A 20,038-nucleotide genomic window follows, 5' to 3' on the forward strand; every position below is an offset into this window, starting at 1 on the left:
ACCGTCCCTCCCGGTTCCGCAATCCCAGGCCTTCCGAGCATCCGCAGCCGGCGCATCGCGGGCCCACGGCGCCGAGGTCCCGACGTGACGCTACCCGAATTCACTCACGTCTCTGGGAGTCACGGCCTATCTCTCCTCAGCCCTCCAGCATCATACACGGACACCACGAGCCCCAGCCACGTTCCCTGACTGACCCCACTCTCCCCGGCGCCTCGCGACTCCCAGCCGCGCCCACCACCAGCAGCGACCGGCGCGCGGACGTCTCAAACACTTACGGCCGCCGGCACGTGACCAACGCCCGCTAACCCCTGGCCGCCAGCACCGGTTGCCCTAGATGCCGGCGCGTGCAGTGCGCGCATGCGCGTGCGCATGCGTAAGACGGGAGCGCTCCGGCGGCCGTTTCAAAGCAGTTGGGCGCATGCGCCGCGTGACGCCCCGCTGCCGCCGTAGGAGGAGCTGCAAAACCAAGGCTCCGGCGCGCTTGCGTAGTAGCTGGACGCGGGCGTTTCTTTCCTCCCTTTTTTTCGAATTGGTCGTGAGGGGTAGATTCGAGTTACAAAATGGCGGCGTGGGGCGTGTGGAGTGCTGTTTTCCCAACTGTCTCCTGCTGAACGGACGGCTCTCCCCCTCACTGCCCAACGCAGAGAGGCGAGGTCCCCGAGGGACATGGTGTTTGAGTCTCAGGGCTTGCCGACCACCGAATCCTTCGAGGCTCTCAGCGCCCCGGAAGCGACCGGGCGCCGCTTCAGACCCGAGCGCCGCGGCCGCGACCTCGCACCTGCTCGCCGCTACGCACCCGGGCTTCGCCGCACCCACAAGCCAACGAGGGCCGCGGCTGCCGCCGGCGAGGTGAGAAGCAGGCGGGCGGGCGGGCGGCGCGATAGGGGCGGGGGCCGAGCGCGGAAGCTGGGGTGCGGGGCCCGGGTCTGGGAGGAGGAAGCCTGGGTCTGGGAGGAGGAAGCCTGGCTCCGGGTGCGGGACCCGGGCCTGGAATGGGGACCCTGGGAGGGAGGAGCGGGGTGCGGGGCCCCGCCTGGGGAGCGGGTAATGGGGGAGCCGGGGAGGGGGGGCGCAGTGTCAGCAGCGACGCAGTCGGGCGTGTTTGTGAAGCCGGGCTCGGGGCCGGCCTGTTGGGGCTGCGGTGTCCGACTTGGGTAAGGCCCGCCCGGGCGCAGGGCCTTTGCGGCCCTGGCGGAGGCAGGAGCCGGAGCGGGCAGGGACCGTCCTGGCGAGGCCCCCTCGGTTTGTTTCCTAGCGGTTCCTCTAGGTACTCGTCTCTTTCTTTTCGCTCCTTCCACCACCTCCTTGGTCTGGCTTCACTTTCTTATTGCAGTCTCAGGCCACTGATCACCCGTTAGGCTGTCCGATTAAGAAGCAGTGTTAGAGATTTCGTTTTTCCTTAGCGTTTCAGCCTCCGGAGTTCGGCCGCATGTTCCCTTTTTCCTCCGGGCATCACACCGTCGAGTATGTTCAAATCTGTTTCCGTCTTAAAACTGATGTGGACTGAAGTTAAACCCCAAGGGTGGGGCAGCACCAGGTGGTAGAGATCGCATACCTCACTATGTCGGGCAAATAAAGTTTTCTCCAATTACCAAAAGTTTCCGTTTGCTATCACAAGGCATGCTTCATACCTAGTAATCATTTCATAATTTGGTGCCTTTTAAACCACAAGCCCACATGTTTTTTAAGTTCTTAGTAATAGCACATAAGACTCTAGGTGCCAGGCTTTGTGCTAAGTACTTTACAGGAATTTTTTTCCCTTTTTCTCTTCTGGCATAAAAAGATTATTGTCTGAAGTATCATGCTTTGAAATAAAATACGGATTTGGTAATGTATTTTTTAAAGCCAGACTCATAATTCAAGTTAATTCTCTCTTTTTCCACACTACAGCTTTTAAGTTAGGGAGAAGTAGTATTTTGTAGCCTTTGCTTCTAACAAAACTTGTTCCTTTAATAATATTTATTGAGTCCTTCCTCTGTTCCAGGCACTGTTCTAAACTAAGCTTTTTGTGTATCTCATTTAAATTTCACAACACCTCCCTGTTCTACAAATGAAGAAACTGAGGCACAAAAATTAAATAATTTGCCCAAGGTCTCCAGCAACAAAATGGCAAAACTGGATTCTAGCATTTTGTAGTATTTTCTCAAATACATCGTGCCCCAGATCTCTGATTCTGCAACAGCCGGACCATCAGCCATTGGGGGGGGAGAGTGGATTTGAGGTACATGAGTGAGTGAAACAAAGGTACCCGCCCTCTGATTAGTCATTGATGGGATAAATAGGGTGGAACAAGAAGCAGCTACATTAATTTAGGTTGTTTCAGTATGCCAGTTGTCTCTTCAGTTGTGGGTATGAGTTAGGTGTTACAATTTTATGCTTATCACAGGTTTTGCACTTTCACCTCCACCCCTTTTTGCCAGTTAATCTTAATACCTATTAAGTTATTAAGTTAATAGTTGATAGCAAAAAATGACTGTTTCAGATTCTCCCCTCTTCCGCCCTCTGGTGGAGGTGCTAGTTACTGAGTAGGAAAATGGCCCGAAAGAATCCATACAGAGACCTGGCCTCTGAACAGTTCAAGTTTAATAAGGATCTATGTGTAAGGGTACCTTGTTTGTTTTCTGGATGACAAAGATTAGTAGCAAAACTTGACCAAGTGTTTGGGAGGGAGGCATTAAAAAAGAGGATTTGCAGGTAATGAATGAAAATTACGTTAATTCTCATTTATGTTTTAGAATCTGGGACTTTAAAACCATTTTTTCTGTAATCAGAAAAACGCACTTGTAAAAGAAAAATTGAGAGATTATTAGAAGAGTATTAAAAGCTGAAAAGCCCTATGTGATTACCCTACAGGGGGTCAGATTTTGGAGGACTTTGGAATACCAGCATTTGAATTTTATTTTATAGATACTAACATGCAATGGGTGATGTGTAAGTTTGTATCTTAATGACCAGGAGGTTCTAGAAACTTACTCTGGTGGGTTGTGGTGTTGAGGGCAAATGAGACTGGGGAAGGACTATAGGAAGGAAGCTAGGCTGGTTTTCAGGAACGCTGGCTAGTGTTCCAAACTAGTCGATAAATTCCTGGGCAAGGTAAGTAGCAGAGGAAATGGAGTTCTGGTCCATTTAACTGGTCAGTTAGGGAAGAATCCAGCACAGCACTCACAGTGGAGCTCTCCATTGATTGTTCCTGTTTTTTTTTTTGTGTGTGTGTGTGTGTGTGTGTTACGCGGGCCTCTCACTGTTGTGGCCTCTCCCATTGCGGAGCGCAGGCTCCGGACGCGCAGGCTCAGTGGCCATGGCTCACGGGCCCGGCCGCTCTGCGGCATGTGGGATCTTGCCAGACCGGGGCACGAACCCGTGTCCCCTGCATCGGCAGGCGGACTCTCAACCACTGCGCCACCAGGGAAGCCCTGTTTCTGTTTTTTTTTTTTTTTTTTTTGCGGTACGCGGGCCTCTCACTGCTGTGGCTTCTCCCGATGCGGAGCACAGGCTCCGGACGCGCAGGCCCAGCGGCCATGGCTCACAGGCCCAGCCGCTCCGCGGCATGTGGGATCTTCCCAGACCGGGGCACGAACCCGTGTCCCCTGCATCGGCAGGCGGACTCTCAACCACTGCGCCACCAGGGAAGCCCCCTGTTTCTGTTTTTAATAGCAAAGGATTTATGATCTTAGGATCACAAAATAAATTGGAAATTTTAAAGGATGGATACAAGTACCCACCTTGAATAAGTGCTTGTAGAGATAATACCGTCAATCCCTGACTCTTATTCCTCCCCGTAACACCATGGTTTTTGAGGAGTTGAGCTGATGGCTTTTTTTTGTTATAAATTTATTTTATTTTTGTTTTTGGCTGTGTTGGGTCTTCGTTGCTGCACGCAGACTTTCTCTAGTTGCGGCGAGCTGGGGCTACTCTTCATTGCGGTGCGCGAGCTTCTCATTGCCGTGGCTTCTCTTGTTGTGGAGCACGGACTCTAGGCACGCGGGCTTCAGTAGCTGTGGCACACGGGCTCAGTAGTTGTGGCTCGCGGGCTCTAGAGCTCAGGCTCAGTAGTTGTGGCGCACGGGCTTAGTTGCTCCACGGCATGTGGGATCTTCCCGGACCAGGGCTTGAACCCATGTCTCCTGCATTGGCAGGTGGATTCTTAACCACTGCGCCACCAGGGAAGCCCTGATGGCTTATTTTTGAAGAGTTAAAAATTCTAGGAATGTTAACACATCCATATTAATCATATTTTGAACTTTTAAATGGTGTCCTAGCTTAGAAATATGCAATTTGGGGTAATGAAACGTTCAGTCTTGGGAAATAGATTACTATCAACTTGTCTGTAGCCTAAAAATGAATAGAGATCTTCCTCAACATATGTTGGGGTTACATCACAATACACCCATGGTAAGATGAAAATACTGTTAAGTCGAAAATGCAGGGCTTCCCTGGTGGCGCAGTGGTTGAGAGTCCGCCTGCCGATGCAGGGGACACGGGTTCGTGCCCCAGTCTGGGAGGATCCCACATGCCGCAGAGCGGCCGGGTCCGTGAGCCATGGCTGCTGAGCCTGTGCGGCCGGAGCCTGTGCTCCGCAACGGGAGAGGCCACAGCAGTTAGAGGCCTGCGTACCGCCAAAAAAAAAAAAAAAAAAAATGTATTTAATACACCTACCCTACCGAACATCATAGCTCAGCCTACTTTAAATGTGCTCAGAACACTTACATTAGCCTACAGTTGGGCAAAATCATCTAACACAAAGACTATTTTATAGTAGTGTTGAATATCTCATGTAATTTATTGAATAGTGTACTGAAAATGAAAAACAGAATGGCTGTATGGGTACAGAATGGTTGTAAGTATATCGATTGTGATGGCTTGGCTGGCTGACTGGAAGCTGTGGCTTGCTGCCTCTGGCCAGCATCACAAGAGAATATCATACCGCCTCTTGTTAGCCTGAGAAAAGATCAAAATCTGAAAGAAGGTTTCTACTCAATGTGTATTGCTTTCACACGACTGTAAACTTGAAAACTTGCAAGGCGAACCATTGTAAGTCAGGGACCATCTGTACTCATGTTGGGAAGGTATTTCCAATACCTTATTCAAATTCTTAACTAAGGTTGTACTTTATCATCCTTAAGAGAATTTTAAACATTAAAAATATCTTGCCTGGGGCTTCCCTGGTGGCGCAGTGGTTGAGAGTCCGCCTGCCGATGCAGGGGACACGGGTTCGTGCCCTGGTCTGGGAAGATCCCACATGCCGCGGAGCGGCTGGGCCCGTGAGCCATGGCCCCTGAGCCTGCGCGTCCGGAGCCTGTGCTCCGCAACGGGAGAGGCCACAACAGTGAGAGGCCCGCGTACCGCAAAAAGAAAAGAAAAAAAAAGTCTTGCCTGTAGTAAGACTCTGTGTAAGTATAAGTTGCATGGAATAAGTTAGTTAAGTATTTGTTGATTATTATTCAGTTCTTTAGATTTCTGATTTTTAAAAATCAGTGTTTCATTGTAATTTTTTTTTTTTTTTTTGCGGTACGCGGGCCTCTCACTGTTGTGGCCCCTCCCGTTGCGGAGCCCAGGCTCTGGATGCGCAGGCTCAGCGGCCATGGCTCACGGGCCCAGCCGCTCCACGGCATGTGGGATCCTCCCGGACCGGGGCACGAACCCGTGTCCCCTGCATCGGCAGGCGGACTCTCAACCACTGCGCCACCAGGGAAGCCCTCATTGTAATTTGTTCAAATGCAGTTGATTTAGTATATTGTTCGCTGTGCCTTAGAGGACCTCACTGCCTCCTCCTGTAATCTTTATTGGATTCATGACCCTAGGAGCCCCACAGTGCTACAGAGTTCTCATTAAAGCAGCGCCCACTGGTATCAAGAATGTTTTTATCTCATTCATGCTAGAGTGAATTTTTAAAATTCTTTGTAAGATTTAAATCATATTCTAGAAAAGTAAACTTATTACTTCTAGTCTTTTTGCTTTTAGGTTCGAAAAAATGGCCAAAAGAATTGCCGAGAAGGAATTGACGGATAGGAATTGGGATCAAGAAGATGAAGCAGAAGAGGTAAGAAATAATTTCCCTAAGAATGATTTCCTTCTACTTCCAAATTTACATTCTTTTTGGGATTCCTCATGAAGACTCTGGTACAATTAAAAGGCCTTTTTAAGAACATCCAGAACTGGAAATAGTATGGTTTCTTATGATCTGTACTTAGTCTAGAAATTGATTACATTTGGGTGTGCTTTTCCATTAGCAGCTATTCCCTAAATGCTCTGCTCCTTTGTAGAAGCACCTTCCTCCTGAATTTCATGTAGCATTCCATTGGAGCATTCTAAGCCCATGGTTTTAGCCCAGATTGAAGGGTGAGTGAATGATCTAGTCATAAACTTAGCACAGTGCCAGCACTCAAACTTGAAAAGTGGTTCACCACCACTGTCTTAGTCTGCCACGCTCACAGTTTTAGATTTTAGAAGATTGAGGTCGCCTCCCTTACTGTAATGCTTCTTAGAGGCCCATTTTATTTCATATACTTAAGACACTGCCCACCCCGCAACAACTGCGTTAATAGGAATAGAATTTAGATGGCCTAGTTTCTTTCCTAACAAAATAAAAATGGTCTTCCCTGAGGAAATCTTTTAATTTTTATCTTACAAAGAATAGAACACAGCTGCATTTCTAAAGTGCCTCATCAGCAGTTTGATATTCCCAGGCCAGTTCACTAAGGAAATCTGCACCAAGTTAGCCTTTCAAGTTAGTAGAAGTGTGCTAGGTTAAAAAATAGATGTATATTTCAAAGAGTCTGCAAAAGTGTTTCCAAGATAATTCTTAGACTGCTGTTTTCCTTCTTTCGCAATCTGTTTTCTAATATTAATATTTTTTCCTTTACAAATATGTGTATTGGTATGTTTGGGGAAACCAACATCACAAGTATGGGCTTTTAAAAGAGCTTTTAACAATTCTGACTGACTTGGTACTTTTTAAGCAAGTCTTTGGTAACTTTAGTTCTTTCCAGGTTTTAGGCACAGTTACATTCTGGGCCTACCATATAATGATTTGTTTTGACATTAAAATACTTCGGGAATGAAAAAGCTTCCATTTGGACAGATTCTAATGAAATGAGTGTGGAAGGACATTACATTTAATTTGGGTCAGGTGTAGCCAAATGATCCCTTCTGTGGGTGTAGAGATTTCTTTAAGTTTAGTATTATCTGAAATAAGTATAGATGAGAACTTTTTACAGAAAATATTTTATGCCATTCCTCCAGGGTAAAAAGAAGGGTTGAAGTAAAGCAAAAGATTTTCAGCAGGTTTCCAGCAAGTTACTTAGAGTCCCAGTCTCAGTGGTCTCTGGGTCACGGGCAGATGGGCAAAGCTCCTCTTTGAAATAATGTGTATTATGAACATAAAATTTATTTTTGAAAACCATAGTTGTAAGAGATTAGATTTGGGCATCTGGGTAATGTCTTTGAATATGTTTGAAATATTCGAAGAATTGATCATGAACAGCTTTGCACCAAAGTTTTGACGGTCTTAGTCTTCTTAGAACTTTGATATATGCGCTCTTGTCTCTGAATTGTGATAAAGTCTGGATTTGTAGTTTCTGGAAGGTTTCTGATTCGCCTAACTAGCATTGGAATTCACAGGGTAGGTACTAGACGTAAACTTTAACGTGCCCTCTCCATAATTCGTGTTACTTAAAAACCAGAAGAGGGCTTCCCTGGTGGCGCAGTGGTTGAGAACCTGCCTGCCAATGCAGGGGACACGGGTTCGAGCCCTGGTCTGGGAAGATCCCACATGCCGTGGAGCAACTAGGCCCATAAGCCACAACTACTGAGCCTGTGCGTCTGGAGCCTGTGGTCCCAAGAAGAAAGGCCGCGATAGTGAGAGGCCTGCGCACCGCGATGAAGAGTGGACCCTGCTTGCCGCAACTAGAGAAAGCCCTTGCACAGAAACGAAGACCCAACACAGCCAAAAATAAATAAATAAAAATTTAAAAAAAAAAAAAAAAAAAAAATGAAATAAGTATAGATGAGAACTTTTTACAGAAAATATTTTATGCCATTCCTCCAGGGTAAAAAGAAGGGTTGAAGTAAAGCAAAAGATTTTCAGCAGGTTTCCAGCAAGTTACTTAGAGTCCCAGTCTCAGTGGTCTCTGGGTCACGGGCAGATGGGCAAAGCTCCTCTTTGAAATAATGTGTATTATGAACATAAAATTTATTTTTGAAAACCATAGTTGTAAGAGATTAGATTTGGGCATCTGGGTAATGTCTTTGAATATGTTTGAAATATTCGAAGAATTGATCATGAACAGCTTTGCACCAAAGTTTTGACGGTCTTAGTCTTCTTAGAACTTTGATATATGCGCTCTTGTCTCTGAATTGTGATAAAGTCTGGATTTGTAGTTTCTGGAAGGTTTCTGATTCGCCTAACTAGCATTGGAATTCACAGGGTAGGTACTAGACGTAAACTTTAACGTGCCCTCTCCATAATTCGTGTTACTTAAAAACCAGAAGAGGGCTTCCCTGGTGGCGCAGTGGTTGAGAGTCCGCCTGCCGATGCAGGGGACAAGGGTTCGTGCCCCGGTCTGGGAAGATCCCACATGCTGTGGAGCGGCTGGGCCCGTGAGCCATGGCCGCTGAGCCTGCGCACCCGGAGCCTGTGCTCGGCAACGGGAGAGGCCACAGCAGTGAGAGGCCCACGTACCACAAAAGAAGAAAAAAAGGAAAAAAAAAAGATATCTCGATCAGTTTGTCTGGTCTAGCTTTTTTGTTCAGCATTTTATCTCCTTTTTGGCCTTATCTTGTTGCTGTTTAATTTGTACACTCCTGCAGGTGGGAACATTCTCGGTGGCCAGTGAGGAAGTCTTGAAGAATAGAGCCATAAAGAGAGCAAAGCGTAGAAGTGTTGGATTTGAAGTGAGTGTTTTCTTACAGCTTCTGGTATTAAACACTAACTCGATTTCTGAGCTGTAGAATATTTCCACCTCTGGGAGCAGTCAGATCAATAAATGCTTTTTTTTTTTTTTTTAATTACTGTCTCTTATGTAATCTATCAAGAATGTCTTTTTTTTAAATACATATAATGGTTTTTCATTGTTAAATTCATTATTACAAGATATTGAGTATAATTCCCTGTGCTGTACAGTAATTCCTTGGTTGGTTATCTATTTAATACATAGTATTGTATATATGTTAATCCCAAACTCGTAATTTATCCCTCCCTTCACCTTTCCCCTTTGGTGTAACCATAAGTTTGTTTTCTATGTCTGTGAGTCATATTTCTGTTTTGTAAGGAAGTTCATTTGTATCATTTTTTTAGATTCCATGTATAAGCGATATCATATTTGTCTTTCTCTGTCTGGCTTGCTTCACTTACTGTGATATTCTCTAGGTCCATCCATGTTGCTGCAAATGGCATTATTTCATTTTCTTTTACGGCTGAGTAACATTCTATTGTGTATATATATACCACATTTTTATCCAGTCATCTGTCAGTGGACATTAGGGTTGCTTCCCTGTCTTGACTCTTGTAAATAGTGCTGCAGTGAACATTAGGGTACAAATATCTTTTCGAATTATATCAATAGTTTTGTCTGGATATGTGCCGAGGAGTGGGATTGTATGGTAGTTTTTAGTTTTTCTAAGTAACCTCCATACTGTTCGCCATAGTGGCTGCACAAATTTACATTCCCGACAACAGTTTAGGAGGGTTCCTTTTTCTCCACACTCTCCAACATTTATTACTTGTAGACTTTTTGATGGTGGCCATTCTGACCGGCGTGAGGTGATACCTCATTGTATTGATAGTTTTGATGTGCATTTCTCTAATAATTAGCGATGTTGAACATTTTTTTATGTGCCTGTTGGCCATCTGTATATCTTCTTTGGGGAAATGTCTGTTTAGATCGTATGCCCATTTTTTGATTGGGTTGTTAATAAATGCTTTTTTAAATGCCTAGTGCACTTGTGAAAATTCCTTGGTGTAGACCATGGGAGATACAAAAAGATAATAAATACGAGATCTGGGACTTCCCTGGTGGCACAGTGGTTAAGAATCCGCCTGCCAGTGCAGGAGACATGGATTCCAGCCCTGGGCCGGGAAGATCCCACATGCCACAGAGCAGCTAAGCCCATGCACCACAACTACCGAGCCTGCGCTCTAGAGACCTCGAGCCACAACCACTGAGCCCCCATGTCACAACTACTGAAGCCCACACTCCTAGAGCCCGTGCTCCACAACAAGAGAAGCCACCACAATGAGAAGCCCGCACACTGCAACGAAGAGTAGCCCCCGCTCGCCACAAATAAGGAAGCCCATGCGCAGCAACAAAGACCCAACTCAGCCAAAAATAAATAAAATAAAATAAATAAATTTATATTAAAGAAGAAAAAATAAATAAGTAAGTAAGTAAATAAGAGATCTGTACCTTAAAGGGAACTTATCCAATTGCAGAAATAAGATATAGATGTAGACAAATTTGAGTTGAGTGACAGTAGGAAGAGGGAAAAGGGTAGCAATAGGAAAGCAAGGAAGAGGGTGTTGGAAGTAAGAGAGGAAAATGTAAGATATTCTCAGAGCCTTACCTGCTCCCTAGGACCAAGCTCTGGGTAGGCTGATACCTTTGAGAATAATAGAAGCGTTTCCCATTTTGTTTTTCCTTCTAGTATAATATGGTATATTAAAATGTTTCATTCCTGTGTTCCAGAGGATAAAAGATGAGTTATAACTTGTGAACTGAAGTCACGTGGTCAGTATTCAGCCGTCACTCCATGTTTAATAACTCTTCCCCAGTACAGTCCTCATCCCTCAAATAAATTCCAGACACGTGAGCTCTGTCTTGATGACCTGGACATCTGTTGTCAGGCAGGAGAAGCTGGTTTGAACATCTTGGGTGGCATCCTCGGAAAAAAACCTACAGAACTGCACGTTCTGTGGTGGCTCTGTTCAATTTTTCTTTATTCCGAGTTCTTTTCTGGCCTGATTTCATTCTTAAGACTGGTGACTGGCTGGATGTAGGTGTTCAGCCAAGTTATATTTGGTGGCTCTTTCATGAAGAAGATACCGGGGGAGGGACAGCTTCATTAGGGAGGAGGTGATCGATTTTGTTTTAGAAATGTATTTCGGGACTTCCCTGGCAGTCTGGTGGTTAAGACTCCGCCTCTCAATGCAGGGGGTGCAGGTTCGAGCCCTGGTGGGGGAACTAAGATCCCACACGCCTCCAGGTGTGGCCAGAAAAATAAACAAATAAATTGCACATCCCTCTTTTTTTTTTTTAATTTTTTATTTTATATTGGGGTATAGCGAATTAACAATATTGTGACAGTTTCAGGTGCACAGCAAAGCGACTCACCCCACATCTGTGTATCCATTCTCCCCTAAACTGTCCTGCCATCTGGGCTGCCATTAACATCTCTTAAAAAAAAAAAAAGAAAAGAAAAATGTATTTCAAGGGCCTGGTACATCCAAGTGGAGTTCTCTAGGAGACCACTAGGTGTACTGATTGGCCACTCAGAACAGGAAGTGGCGTGAGAGGTGGGTGCAGCTCTGAGAAATTTCCCCATCAAGGAGGTTGAAGCCAGGGGAAATGAGAAGAGGCCTAAGAGTGCAAGCTCATGATGAAGAACGAGATGCCTAGGGGAGACAGGCTCAAGGAGGGACGGGCTAGCTGTGGACAAGTGACAGTGAAGAGGCAGAAACAGTGCAGACCACAGCCCAGGGGCAGAGAGCAGCATTAGAATTTCATAAGGCATGCCAAACATTTCCAGAGCATCTTGGGTTAGAGATGGGAGAGAGCCACCAACAGCAGGAAGGGTCTGCGAGAAAGACCTTGCTAAAGAAAGCAGAGAAAACCTTGGAAATAAAATGTTGCCTCTGGATTTCTCAACTCACGGAAAATCTAGAATTGGGACTCAGTCAACTTTGCAAGTTTCTGTATACTGAAAGCAGGCTGCAAGCAACAAAAGTTCTTAGGAAATTATAAGTAGTGGGTAAAGTACTTTTAGTTAACCTCACTTGATGTTTCTACAACTTCCTTAGGCAAAGGGTCTTTGAGTAGTATATGAAGAATCTTTCATTTGGGGTTTAGTTGTGTTGAGAATGTGTTTTTAGTTACAGTTCTGTGCCTCGGTGGTGAGTCCGTGAATTTATTTGAATTCGTCTTTTTAACCTTTTATATCCTAAATATATTTTTAAAAATTATTTAACTGTAAATCACATCTATCCTTCCTGTTTTAGGAAGGCAGCTCCGGGTTGCAAAGCTGTCATGAGTAAAATCCATGTTCTGTTTCTGCTTGTGCTGGCAGTTTCCTTTAATGCTGGTTGCATAAGGATTCTAGGTACTATTTAGCCAAGATAGTACTGTTATTCACTTGCTTATTTGGAGACAAAAAAGTAGAGTTATCTCGTGTGTGCTCTTTCTTTATATTTCAGTCTGATGGTGGAGGGGCCTTTAAAGATTTTAAAGGTTTGGTTGTACCTTCTGGAGCAGGGGGGTTTTCTGGATTTGGTAATGGCGCTGGAGGGAAGACTTTGGAAGGACTGTCAAACGGAAACAGCATAACTAGTGCCCCTCCCTTCTCCAGTGCAAGGACAGCGACCGAGACCAAGGCCACCTTTGGTGAGTAGGTTCTTCTCCCCCGAGTCACATCTGTGTAAAGATGATCTATGACAAATAACTTTCAAAGATGTTTTTCTTGTACTTTTTCTGAGTCCTGAGGCTATATGAGCAAAAACAGGGTAATGGTGAAAGGGATGGAAATTAGGGAGCTTTTGGCTCTTTACAGAGTAAGTGAGTAGAGCACAGGCCAAAATAGACCTGGGTTCTGTTCTCAGTTCCGCCAGTTACCAGCTCTGTGTGACCTCGGTGAAGTTCCTTAACCTTTGAGCCTCCAAATCTTCAACTGCGAAATGAGAATGACCTCAGAATCAACCTAAGGGTCAAAGGAGAAAAAGAAGCTCTTAGCGGACCCTCTGTAAAGGCCTCCCATCCCACCCCCTCATTCATTATACACGTACCAAGAATTTCCTTTGTGCCACATACCTTACTGTTCCCAGTCTAGATTTATTTTGCCCAGGACATGTTGATTGCCTAATCCTGTTTTGAGGGAATTGGTCAAGAAGTCTTGGGATTAACAACAGAGAATGGGATCATGGGTTAAAATCTTTGGTTCTTAGAAATGATCCTGACTCGTTGGATTATACTTAGCTAGTTATTCTAAGAGTATATACTGTTTCATTTAAATTAGGCAGAATGTTTAGTGTGATTAAGGTAAGTACTTTCTATAAGATTTTAACTGCATTAATATATGTTCCTCCCTACAACCTTGGGGATTAAGTTTTATACTAACATAGTACTTTGACAGTTTTAGGTAAAAAAGCCATCCTTTTGAAGGAAGAGATTATTTTAAAATTATAGCGGTTTAATGCAAGCATGTAAAAAGTAGATATATTCATATATATAATGTTTGATTTGATTTTTGTAATAACTAGTTTCCAAATACTATATGTGCACATACTTCTTGAACTGTCACAAAAATGGGATACAGTAAAAGCACAAAATACGAAGACAGAGTGGTATGAAAATCAAGATGACTTAATTAAATCAGCTTCTGAATAAATTCTTAAAACTGTAATTTCCTTTAGGGTCTGTTGCTGTAAATGGCCCTACCTTCTTGGTCGATAAAAAGATTTCAAATCCCAGAACTAATGGCGACAGTCAGCAGTCCGCCTCCTCTGGCCTCACCTCCAGTGCCGCCCGCCACACGAATGCCTATCATAAGCAGTTGGCGGCCTTAAACTGCTCCGTTCGGGATTGGATTGTGAAGCATGTGAATACAAACCCGCTCTGTGATCTGACACCTATCTTTAAAGACTATGAGAAATACTTAGCAAGCATCGAACAGCAACATGGGAACAGTGGCAGCAGTAATTCTGAAGGTGAAACCAACAAAATATCAGTTGAAACACAGCCTCCTTCCCTGTTTGGTTCAACAGAATTACAGCAAGAGTCAACATTTTTGTTTCATGGTGACAAAACTGAGGATACATCTGAAAAGAAGGTGGAGGCTGTGTCTGAAAAGAACAAGGACCCATCACTAGGAGCAACAAGTGCCTCATTTAATTTCGGCAAGAAAATTGATAGTTCTGTTTTGGGCTCCTTAAACTCTGGCCCCTTGACTGGATTTTCATTTTCTTCTGGAAACGCCAGTTTATTTGGCAAAAATATTACCCAGAGTAAACCAGTTTCTTCACCATTTTCCCCTAAAACGTTGGAGAGCCGAGCAGAAGGTGGCGGCAACGACTGCAAAGGTAAACACAAAGTCAGCCCTGGAAGTCTTCTAGATTTGTGGGAGTTCTGTATTTGGTGGGAAAAGCGTAGCCTTGTGCACGAGGTGGATCTGGATTCACGTCACAACTCCATCATTTCCTCGACGTGAGTGTGATCCCGGACAGAGTCGATTAACTCCTTTGAGTCTGTCTCCTTATTCGTGAAATGGAGTAAGACTGATTTGGTAGGGTTATTTTAAGGATTAAGAGTATAAAAATAAAAATAATATAAAAACACCTGGCACAGTGACTTTGAAAATTATCAAATACTTGGGTTTCCATTTTAAAAAATTGTAGTTTATTGAAAAATTCATGATGGACGTTCACTGAATTGTTTGTTTTTAAGAGATTTGCTTATAAATAAATTCACAAGGCAAAACCATACTCTACTGTAAAAAAGGTAGACTTCATAGCTGTGGGGGAAAAAATTGACAGGGTTTTCCCAAGATGTGCCTGGACTGCAGCCACCTTTCTAGAAGTTTCTGTGGTGTGTCGTGTTAGTGCCCCAAACCAGGCCTTAATCCCCGCCCCTCCGCTCCCTACGTGGTTCAAGAAGCTCCCTGGAAAGAGGGGTTGTATCATAATCCCTCTTCACCACCTGGTGGTGGTGAACAAACTGTGTATGTAGGCTCTTACTTATAAGCAGTTAAAACTACGTCTCTGGGCTTCCCTGGTGGCACAGTGGTTGAGAGTCCGGCTGCTGATGCAGGGGACACGGGTTCGTGCCCCGGTCCGGGAAGATCCCACATGCTGCGGAGCGGCTGGGCCCGTGAGCCATGGTCGCTGAGCCTGCGCGTCCGGAGCCTGTGCTCCGCGACAGGAGAGGCCACAACAGTGAGAGGCCCGCGTACCGCAAAAAAAAAAAAAAAAAAGTACGTCTCTCAGGCATCAGCATATTGATCCTTGAGAAGGAAAACTGCAATTGCCAGTGGGCCGTTAAATATTAAATATTATGTTTTTCTACCTGGAGGGAAACTCTCCTTATGTTGCCTTGCCCTCCTCACCTGTATCCTCAGGCAAGGGCCCTCCAGGGCAAAGCATAGAATAAAGAGCTCCCCTCTTCTTCTCTGCCCTAAATACGACAGAGGGAGAGTCTGTCATAGTCACAGGGACTCTGCTGGTTGTGGAAGGGATGTCGAGTTTGAATTAAGTCTCCATCTCAGCAGGATGCCCCTCCATAAAGCACTTATTCCTTATCTCGCGGTTAGCACGTCTTACGCACACTTGAAGAGCTTGTTAAAATAACAGATGCCGGGTACCCACGCTGGAGGGCCTAACTCAGGAGTGCCTTCTTAAAATCGAAATGAGCTTGTGACCTGAATTGTTTGAGCGCCAGAACTGTTTTTCTTAGTCGCTAGTCAGTGAGTTTTATGCAGTTGCTTTCTCCTTAAGGGGATTGTAATTTGTGTCCAGCAGTGACTTAGCTCTCCCCTGAGGTTGAGGTACTGGAGTGAAGGGAAGTGCTGTTGGACTCAGCCCGGGAGGGTGCCCGTGGTACCAGCATGTCCAGGGGCGTGGTGGCCCTGACAGAGCTTAAGTTGCTTACAGTTGGCTTTGGACTAATTTCTCTGACAACTTGTCCTGTAAAGTTGTTATTTTCTCCATTATCTTTGGTCATTGCTCTCATTGGTTATTCCTTGGCGTGATGCAGCTACAGTCACAGGAGCATTCGGGGATGAAAGTGTTGGAAGCCCATCTGAGATTTTTATTTCCCAGTGGGTAATCTGAGTATATGTGAGTGTTGACTGATTGTTTTCCTGTGTGAGTTTGCCTGTTCACTGAATACAAGCACGGACACTTTGATTCAAAGGCTTTCTGCAAAAATCCAGTGAGTGCCTCCTTATCCCCGCCCCCCGCATGATTAGATTGTGTTTCAGTTTCTGTATCAGCTTACCTGGAATTTTTAGGTTGGGGCGGGGGTAGGTAACGAACTTCTTTTGTCACGTTTTCAAGCTCTTGGTTTGAATCTTACTGAATTAGTGTTGTTTTTATAAAAGGTGGAGATGAAGAAGAGAATGATGAGCCACCCAAAGTAGTAGTTACTGAAGTAAAAGAAGAAGATGCTTTTTACTCCAAAAAGTAAGTAATAGTCACGGGAATTCCACTTTTCAAAGACGTGGAAAGAGGCTTCTGGCTTGAGAGCGCAGGTGTCATTGTCCCTGCAGAACTTACTGGGTGTCCCATCCTGGGGTCAGGCTGTGCCCATTCTTTGAATTGGAACAAGGAAGAATTCTTGGCCTGTTTATTTAAAAATAATCCGACTCTAAAAATTTCCTGCTGGGCGTATCCTACTCTCTTCTGTTAATTTAGCTCTTTTCTGCTTTTCAAGTGCTTTAGAGACAGTCTTTTCTTTTTGATCTTCCTGCCCCAGTCTCATCTCATCATTCTCTCCCTTTTTCTCCTTTCTTCTCTTCCCCTCCTCCTTCCCCTACAAAGACCTAGTCACTGATTTGAGGTTTGGTTTTACTTCTGCTCTTAAATTAGGTGGCATCTTGGATTCCTTCCTGGAGACACATTAACCTTCGTGGATTTTCTCACAGCCAAAAAGTTTTCCATAGCAGCCATTCCTTCCCGTTAAGGATGTGTAAATACTTTATCTTTCCCTCAGTGATGCGAGCTGGTTTGGGGTTTTTGTTTTTTGTTTGTTTGTCTAATGAGAGCTGCTGATTTCAGAAGAAGGCTGAAGAGAAATTTTGAATTATCTCTCAATGAAATTAGTGCTTTTTAACAAAGATATTTACTGGAAAACATTTGTGCCCTCTTAGAAACTTCCCTGGATGTGTTTTTCTAATACAAACATTTCAGACTTAAGTCAGCAATTTTCGTAGTGTGAATCACCAAATCCTGTGGGATTCCCAAATGTTGTTTATTTTTGAGAACTTTTAAGAGAGACCAGCAATTCCTTTTGCCTGTTTTAAAATTTAATTACACAGATGATATAAAAGAATGACCCTGACTTAAGGTTTTTTTTTTTTTTTTTCTTGGCCACGCCGCATAGCTTGTGAGATCTTAGTTCCCTGACCAGGGATTGAACCCGGGCCATAGCAGTGAAAGCGCCAAGTCCTAACCACTGGACCGCCAGGGAATTCCCAAGATTTTTTTCTAATCAGAGTAAATCAAAGGAACAGGCAGTAGTTTTGATTTGTTTATTAATAACCTAAGGAGATGTGTGACAGGAGGCTGGGGAAACATTTGACAGCATTATTTTAGGCCTTGCTTAGGCATGTTTTCCAGACTTATTTCAACATCTTGGGAGATCAGAAATTGAAGGAGTCCTGAAGAGAATTCAAAAATAAGCAGGAAAGTGGGGGGGTGTTTGTGTGGCAGAGTGTGTGTTCTGTATTTGTTCCTCTTCTTTAAGGACCAGGTCAGTTCTTTTGAGCTCAGGGCCGAAGGAGCACGTCAGGGAGGTGTGGGATGCTTGGCTGTTTGTCATTGAGTGTCTGATCGTACCTATTATTTTTCTCTGTAGGTGTAAACTATTTTACAAGAAAGACAATGAATTTAAAGAGAAGGGTGTAGGCACTCTGCATTTAAAACCTACAGCTAATCAGAAGACACAGCTTTTAGTGCGGGCCGACACCAATTTAGGTGGGTATCTTTTTTTTCAGGTGGTACAAAATAATCATAATCACATAGTATGTAAAAGCCCTTTGCTGATTTAGTCATTGAGATTTTCAAGTATATTAATGTGTTCTTTGGAATGGAATAGAGTTTGTTCAGGCCAAATTCATCCTGTACTCACTGATTATAGATTTAGTCGAGTACCAGGGTAGTAGGGTATAAGAAAACCTGGATGTATTGAAAGCTATTGCCCAGAAGTAACCGAAATGGTTTTCATTTTCCTTTGTGCTAGGTATGTGACTAAGAAGCTACAGGTAAATCGGATGGTTTAGTAAACACTCAAGGGAAATTAACTGTTTAAAGGAATCCTTTTTATGTAGCAAATATTCATTAACTCGTTGCTGTCCACCCTTTACCCCACCCTCCAGCTTTACCTTTAAAACAGTCCTCTGAAAGGAAGAGGTAGTGTCTGGGCTCGGGGCGGGTCTAAGGGGAAGTGGTCGGTGGTGGCAGAGTACACCAGACTGTGTCCTGGAAAGAAACTTCTGTGAGGCTTCTTTCCTGTGGACTTGACTAATCTGTGATACTATCATAGCAACATCACTGTCACCCTGTGAGCGGTGCTGGCCTCTGACAGAGCCGTTTCTCTGCTGACCATTCTCTGTTCGAATGACATAGTGAAGCCTCCACGTCGTGCTGGCGTGTTTTTTTCTGCAGTGCAAGAAAGCACGATGTGTTCTAAAGCGCTGCTGGTTTAGGGCTGCTGCCATGGCTGTGGGAGACTTGGGGCAGGTGCGCAGAAGGCGGGTCCTCCTCAGGGAGGCCCAGTCCACGTCCTGCCAGAGGCCCATGGTCCTCTCTCAGGGACACCGTGCTGGCGTCTGGCAGGGAGCTGTGGCCGTCCTTAGGACATTCCTGTGGCTCCATTAAGTATAAGTTGCTCTGGTGTTTATTGTTTAGCCTGTTAAAGCTGTAGTTTCACGGAACTTTAGTTTATATATTTTGATGCATTTTTTCCCTGTGTTTAAATGCAGGCAACATACTGCTCAATGTTCTGATTCCACCCAGTATGCCGTGTACTCGCACAGGGAAAAACAATGTGCTTATTGTTTGCGTTCCAAACCCACCCATTGATGAGAAGAACGCCACCACCCCAGTTACCATGTTAATTCGGGTAAAAACAAGCGAGGATGCAGATGAGCTGCACAGAATTTTACAGGAGAAAAAGGATGCCTGAACACACTTCGGCTGAGGAGTCGTCGCCAAGTTGCTGCTTCCCCACCGCCCCCTAAACTTAGTTTTCTTCTCTTCCTACTTTGACACTCTAGGACTTATAGATAACTTATAAGTTTTGTGGGGAAGATTAACACAGCCAATAAAACCTTTAACGTTAAGTGTCAAGAAACTATTCTCCCTTCTTAAGAACTGTCTAATGTGTGAAATACATTTGAAAGGAAATTTTTGGAAGATTTTTAATGTTCATTTATTAAACTAACCACAGGTGATTTCTTAATGGACTGAAATCAGGGTATCGATTAGATTTCCCAAAGGCTTTTCCGATCCAGGAGTTTAGGGTCAGCTGCCACCACCGGCGCGGCTTTTCACGGCGGTGTGTCCAGAAGGGAGCTTGCCTGTAGCGGTCTTCTTTCTGGCGGGCTTGGCTGATGTGTGTCCACGTGAACCGTGCTGCGGCGGAGATGTTTCTTCTTTGCTTTATTGTGTTATTTTACAGCTGAAATGTGAGCACTGAATGTTTGCCTTCAGCTTTTTCTGTGTGGACGCTGGCCTTTAACCCCATCGGCTGCTTTACTGTGATTCTGGAACTGCTGTTTCATTTTAAAAGGAAATGAGTAGCTTGATCTTTGGTTTTGTAGGTTTATTCATGAGGTGCTCTTACTTCTGTGTCCCCCTAGAGACAAATGGGATGGGGGGGGATTGCCAGGAATGAGATTTAAAAGCACAAATTGGTAGTTTGTAGACTGTTATAGAAAAGAAAAGGTTAAACCATACAACAAAAGGAAGAGAATATGCTCTTGGTTATTTGTACCATGGTGAACCCTATGGATCTAAAACCTAAACTTATTAAATATAGGAGTTTTATTACACAGGAGCCATGTGAACTAACCAGGAAACATGCAATAAGGAAATGGAAGAGAAAATTGTGTGTGTAAA

General features: G+C 44.5%; 1 protein-coding gene across 1 annotated transcript; it reads left to right on the forward strand.

Moving 5' to 3' along the window:
* Positions 1-776: 776 nt before the first annotated feature.
* NUP50 (nucleoporin 50) lies at positions 777-19,383 on the forward strand. The gene is made up of 8 exons (XM_079714591.1): positions 777-849; positions 5,962-6,040; positions 8,809-8,892; positions 12,407-12,593; positions 13,619-14,284; positions 16,300-16,381; positions 17,775-17,893; positions 18,901-19,383. Exons 2-8 carry the CDS (start codon positions 5,972-5,974, stop codon positions 19,101-19,103), a joined length of 1,410 nt encoding a protein of 469 aa, XP_079570717.1. The 5' UTR covers positions 777-849; positions 5,962-5,971; the 3' UTR covers positions 19,104-19,383.
* The last annotated feature ends 655 nt before the right edge of the window (positions 19,384-20,038 follow it).

Source organism: Hyperoodon ampullatus (genome assembly GCF_949752795.1).
Source record: "Hyperoodon ampullatus genome assembly, chromosome: 11".
NCBI lineage: Eukaryota > Metazoa > Chordata > Mammalia > Artiodactyla > Ziphiidae > Hyperoodon > Hyperoodon ampullatus.

Bases quoted from the DNA above. Each gene is read 5' to 3' on its own strand.
- NUP50 (XM_079714591.1), top strand. From the start codon at position 5,972: ATGGCCAAAAGAATTGCCGAGAAGGAATTGACGGATAGGAATTGGGAT. The intron at 16,382-17,774 runs GTAAGTAATAGT...TTTTCTCTGTAG, and splicing joins GATGCTTTTTACTCCAAAAA to GTGTAAACTATTTTACAAGA. The intron at 17,894-18,900 runs GTGGGTATCTTT...GTTTAAATGCAG, and splicing joins GCGGGCCGACACCAATTTAG to GCAACATACTGCTCAATGTT.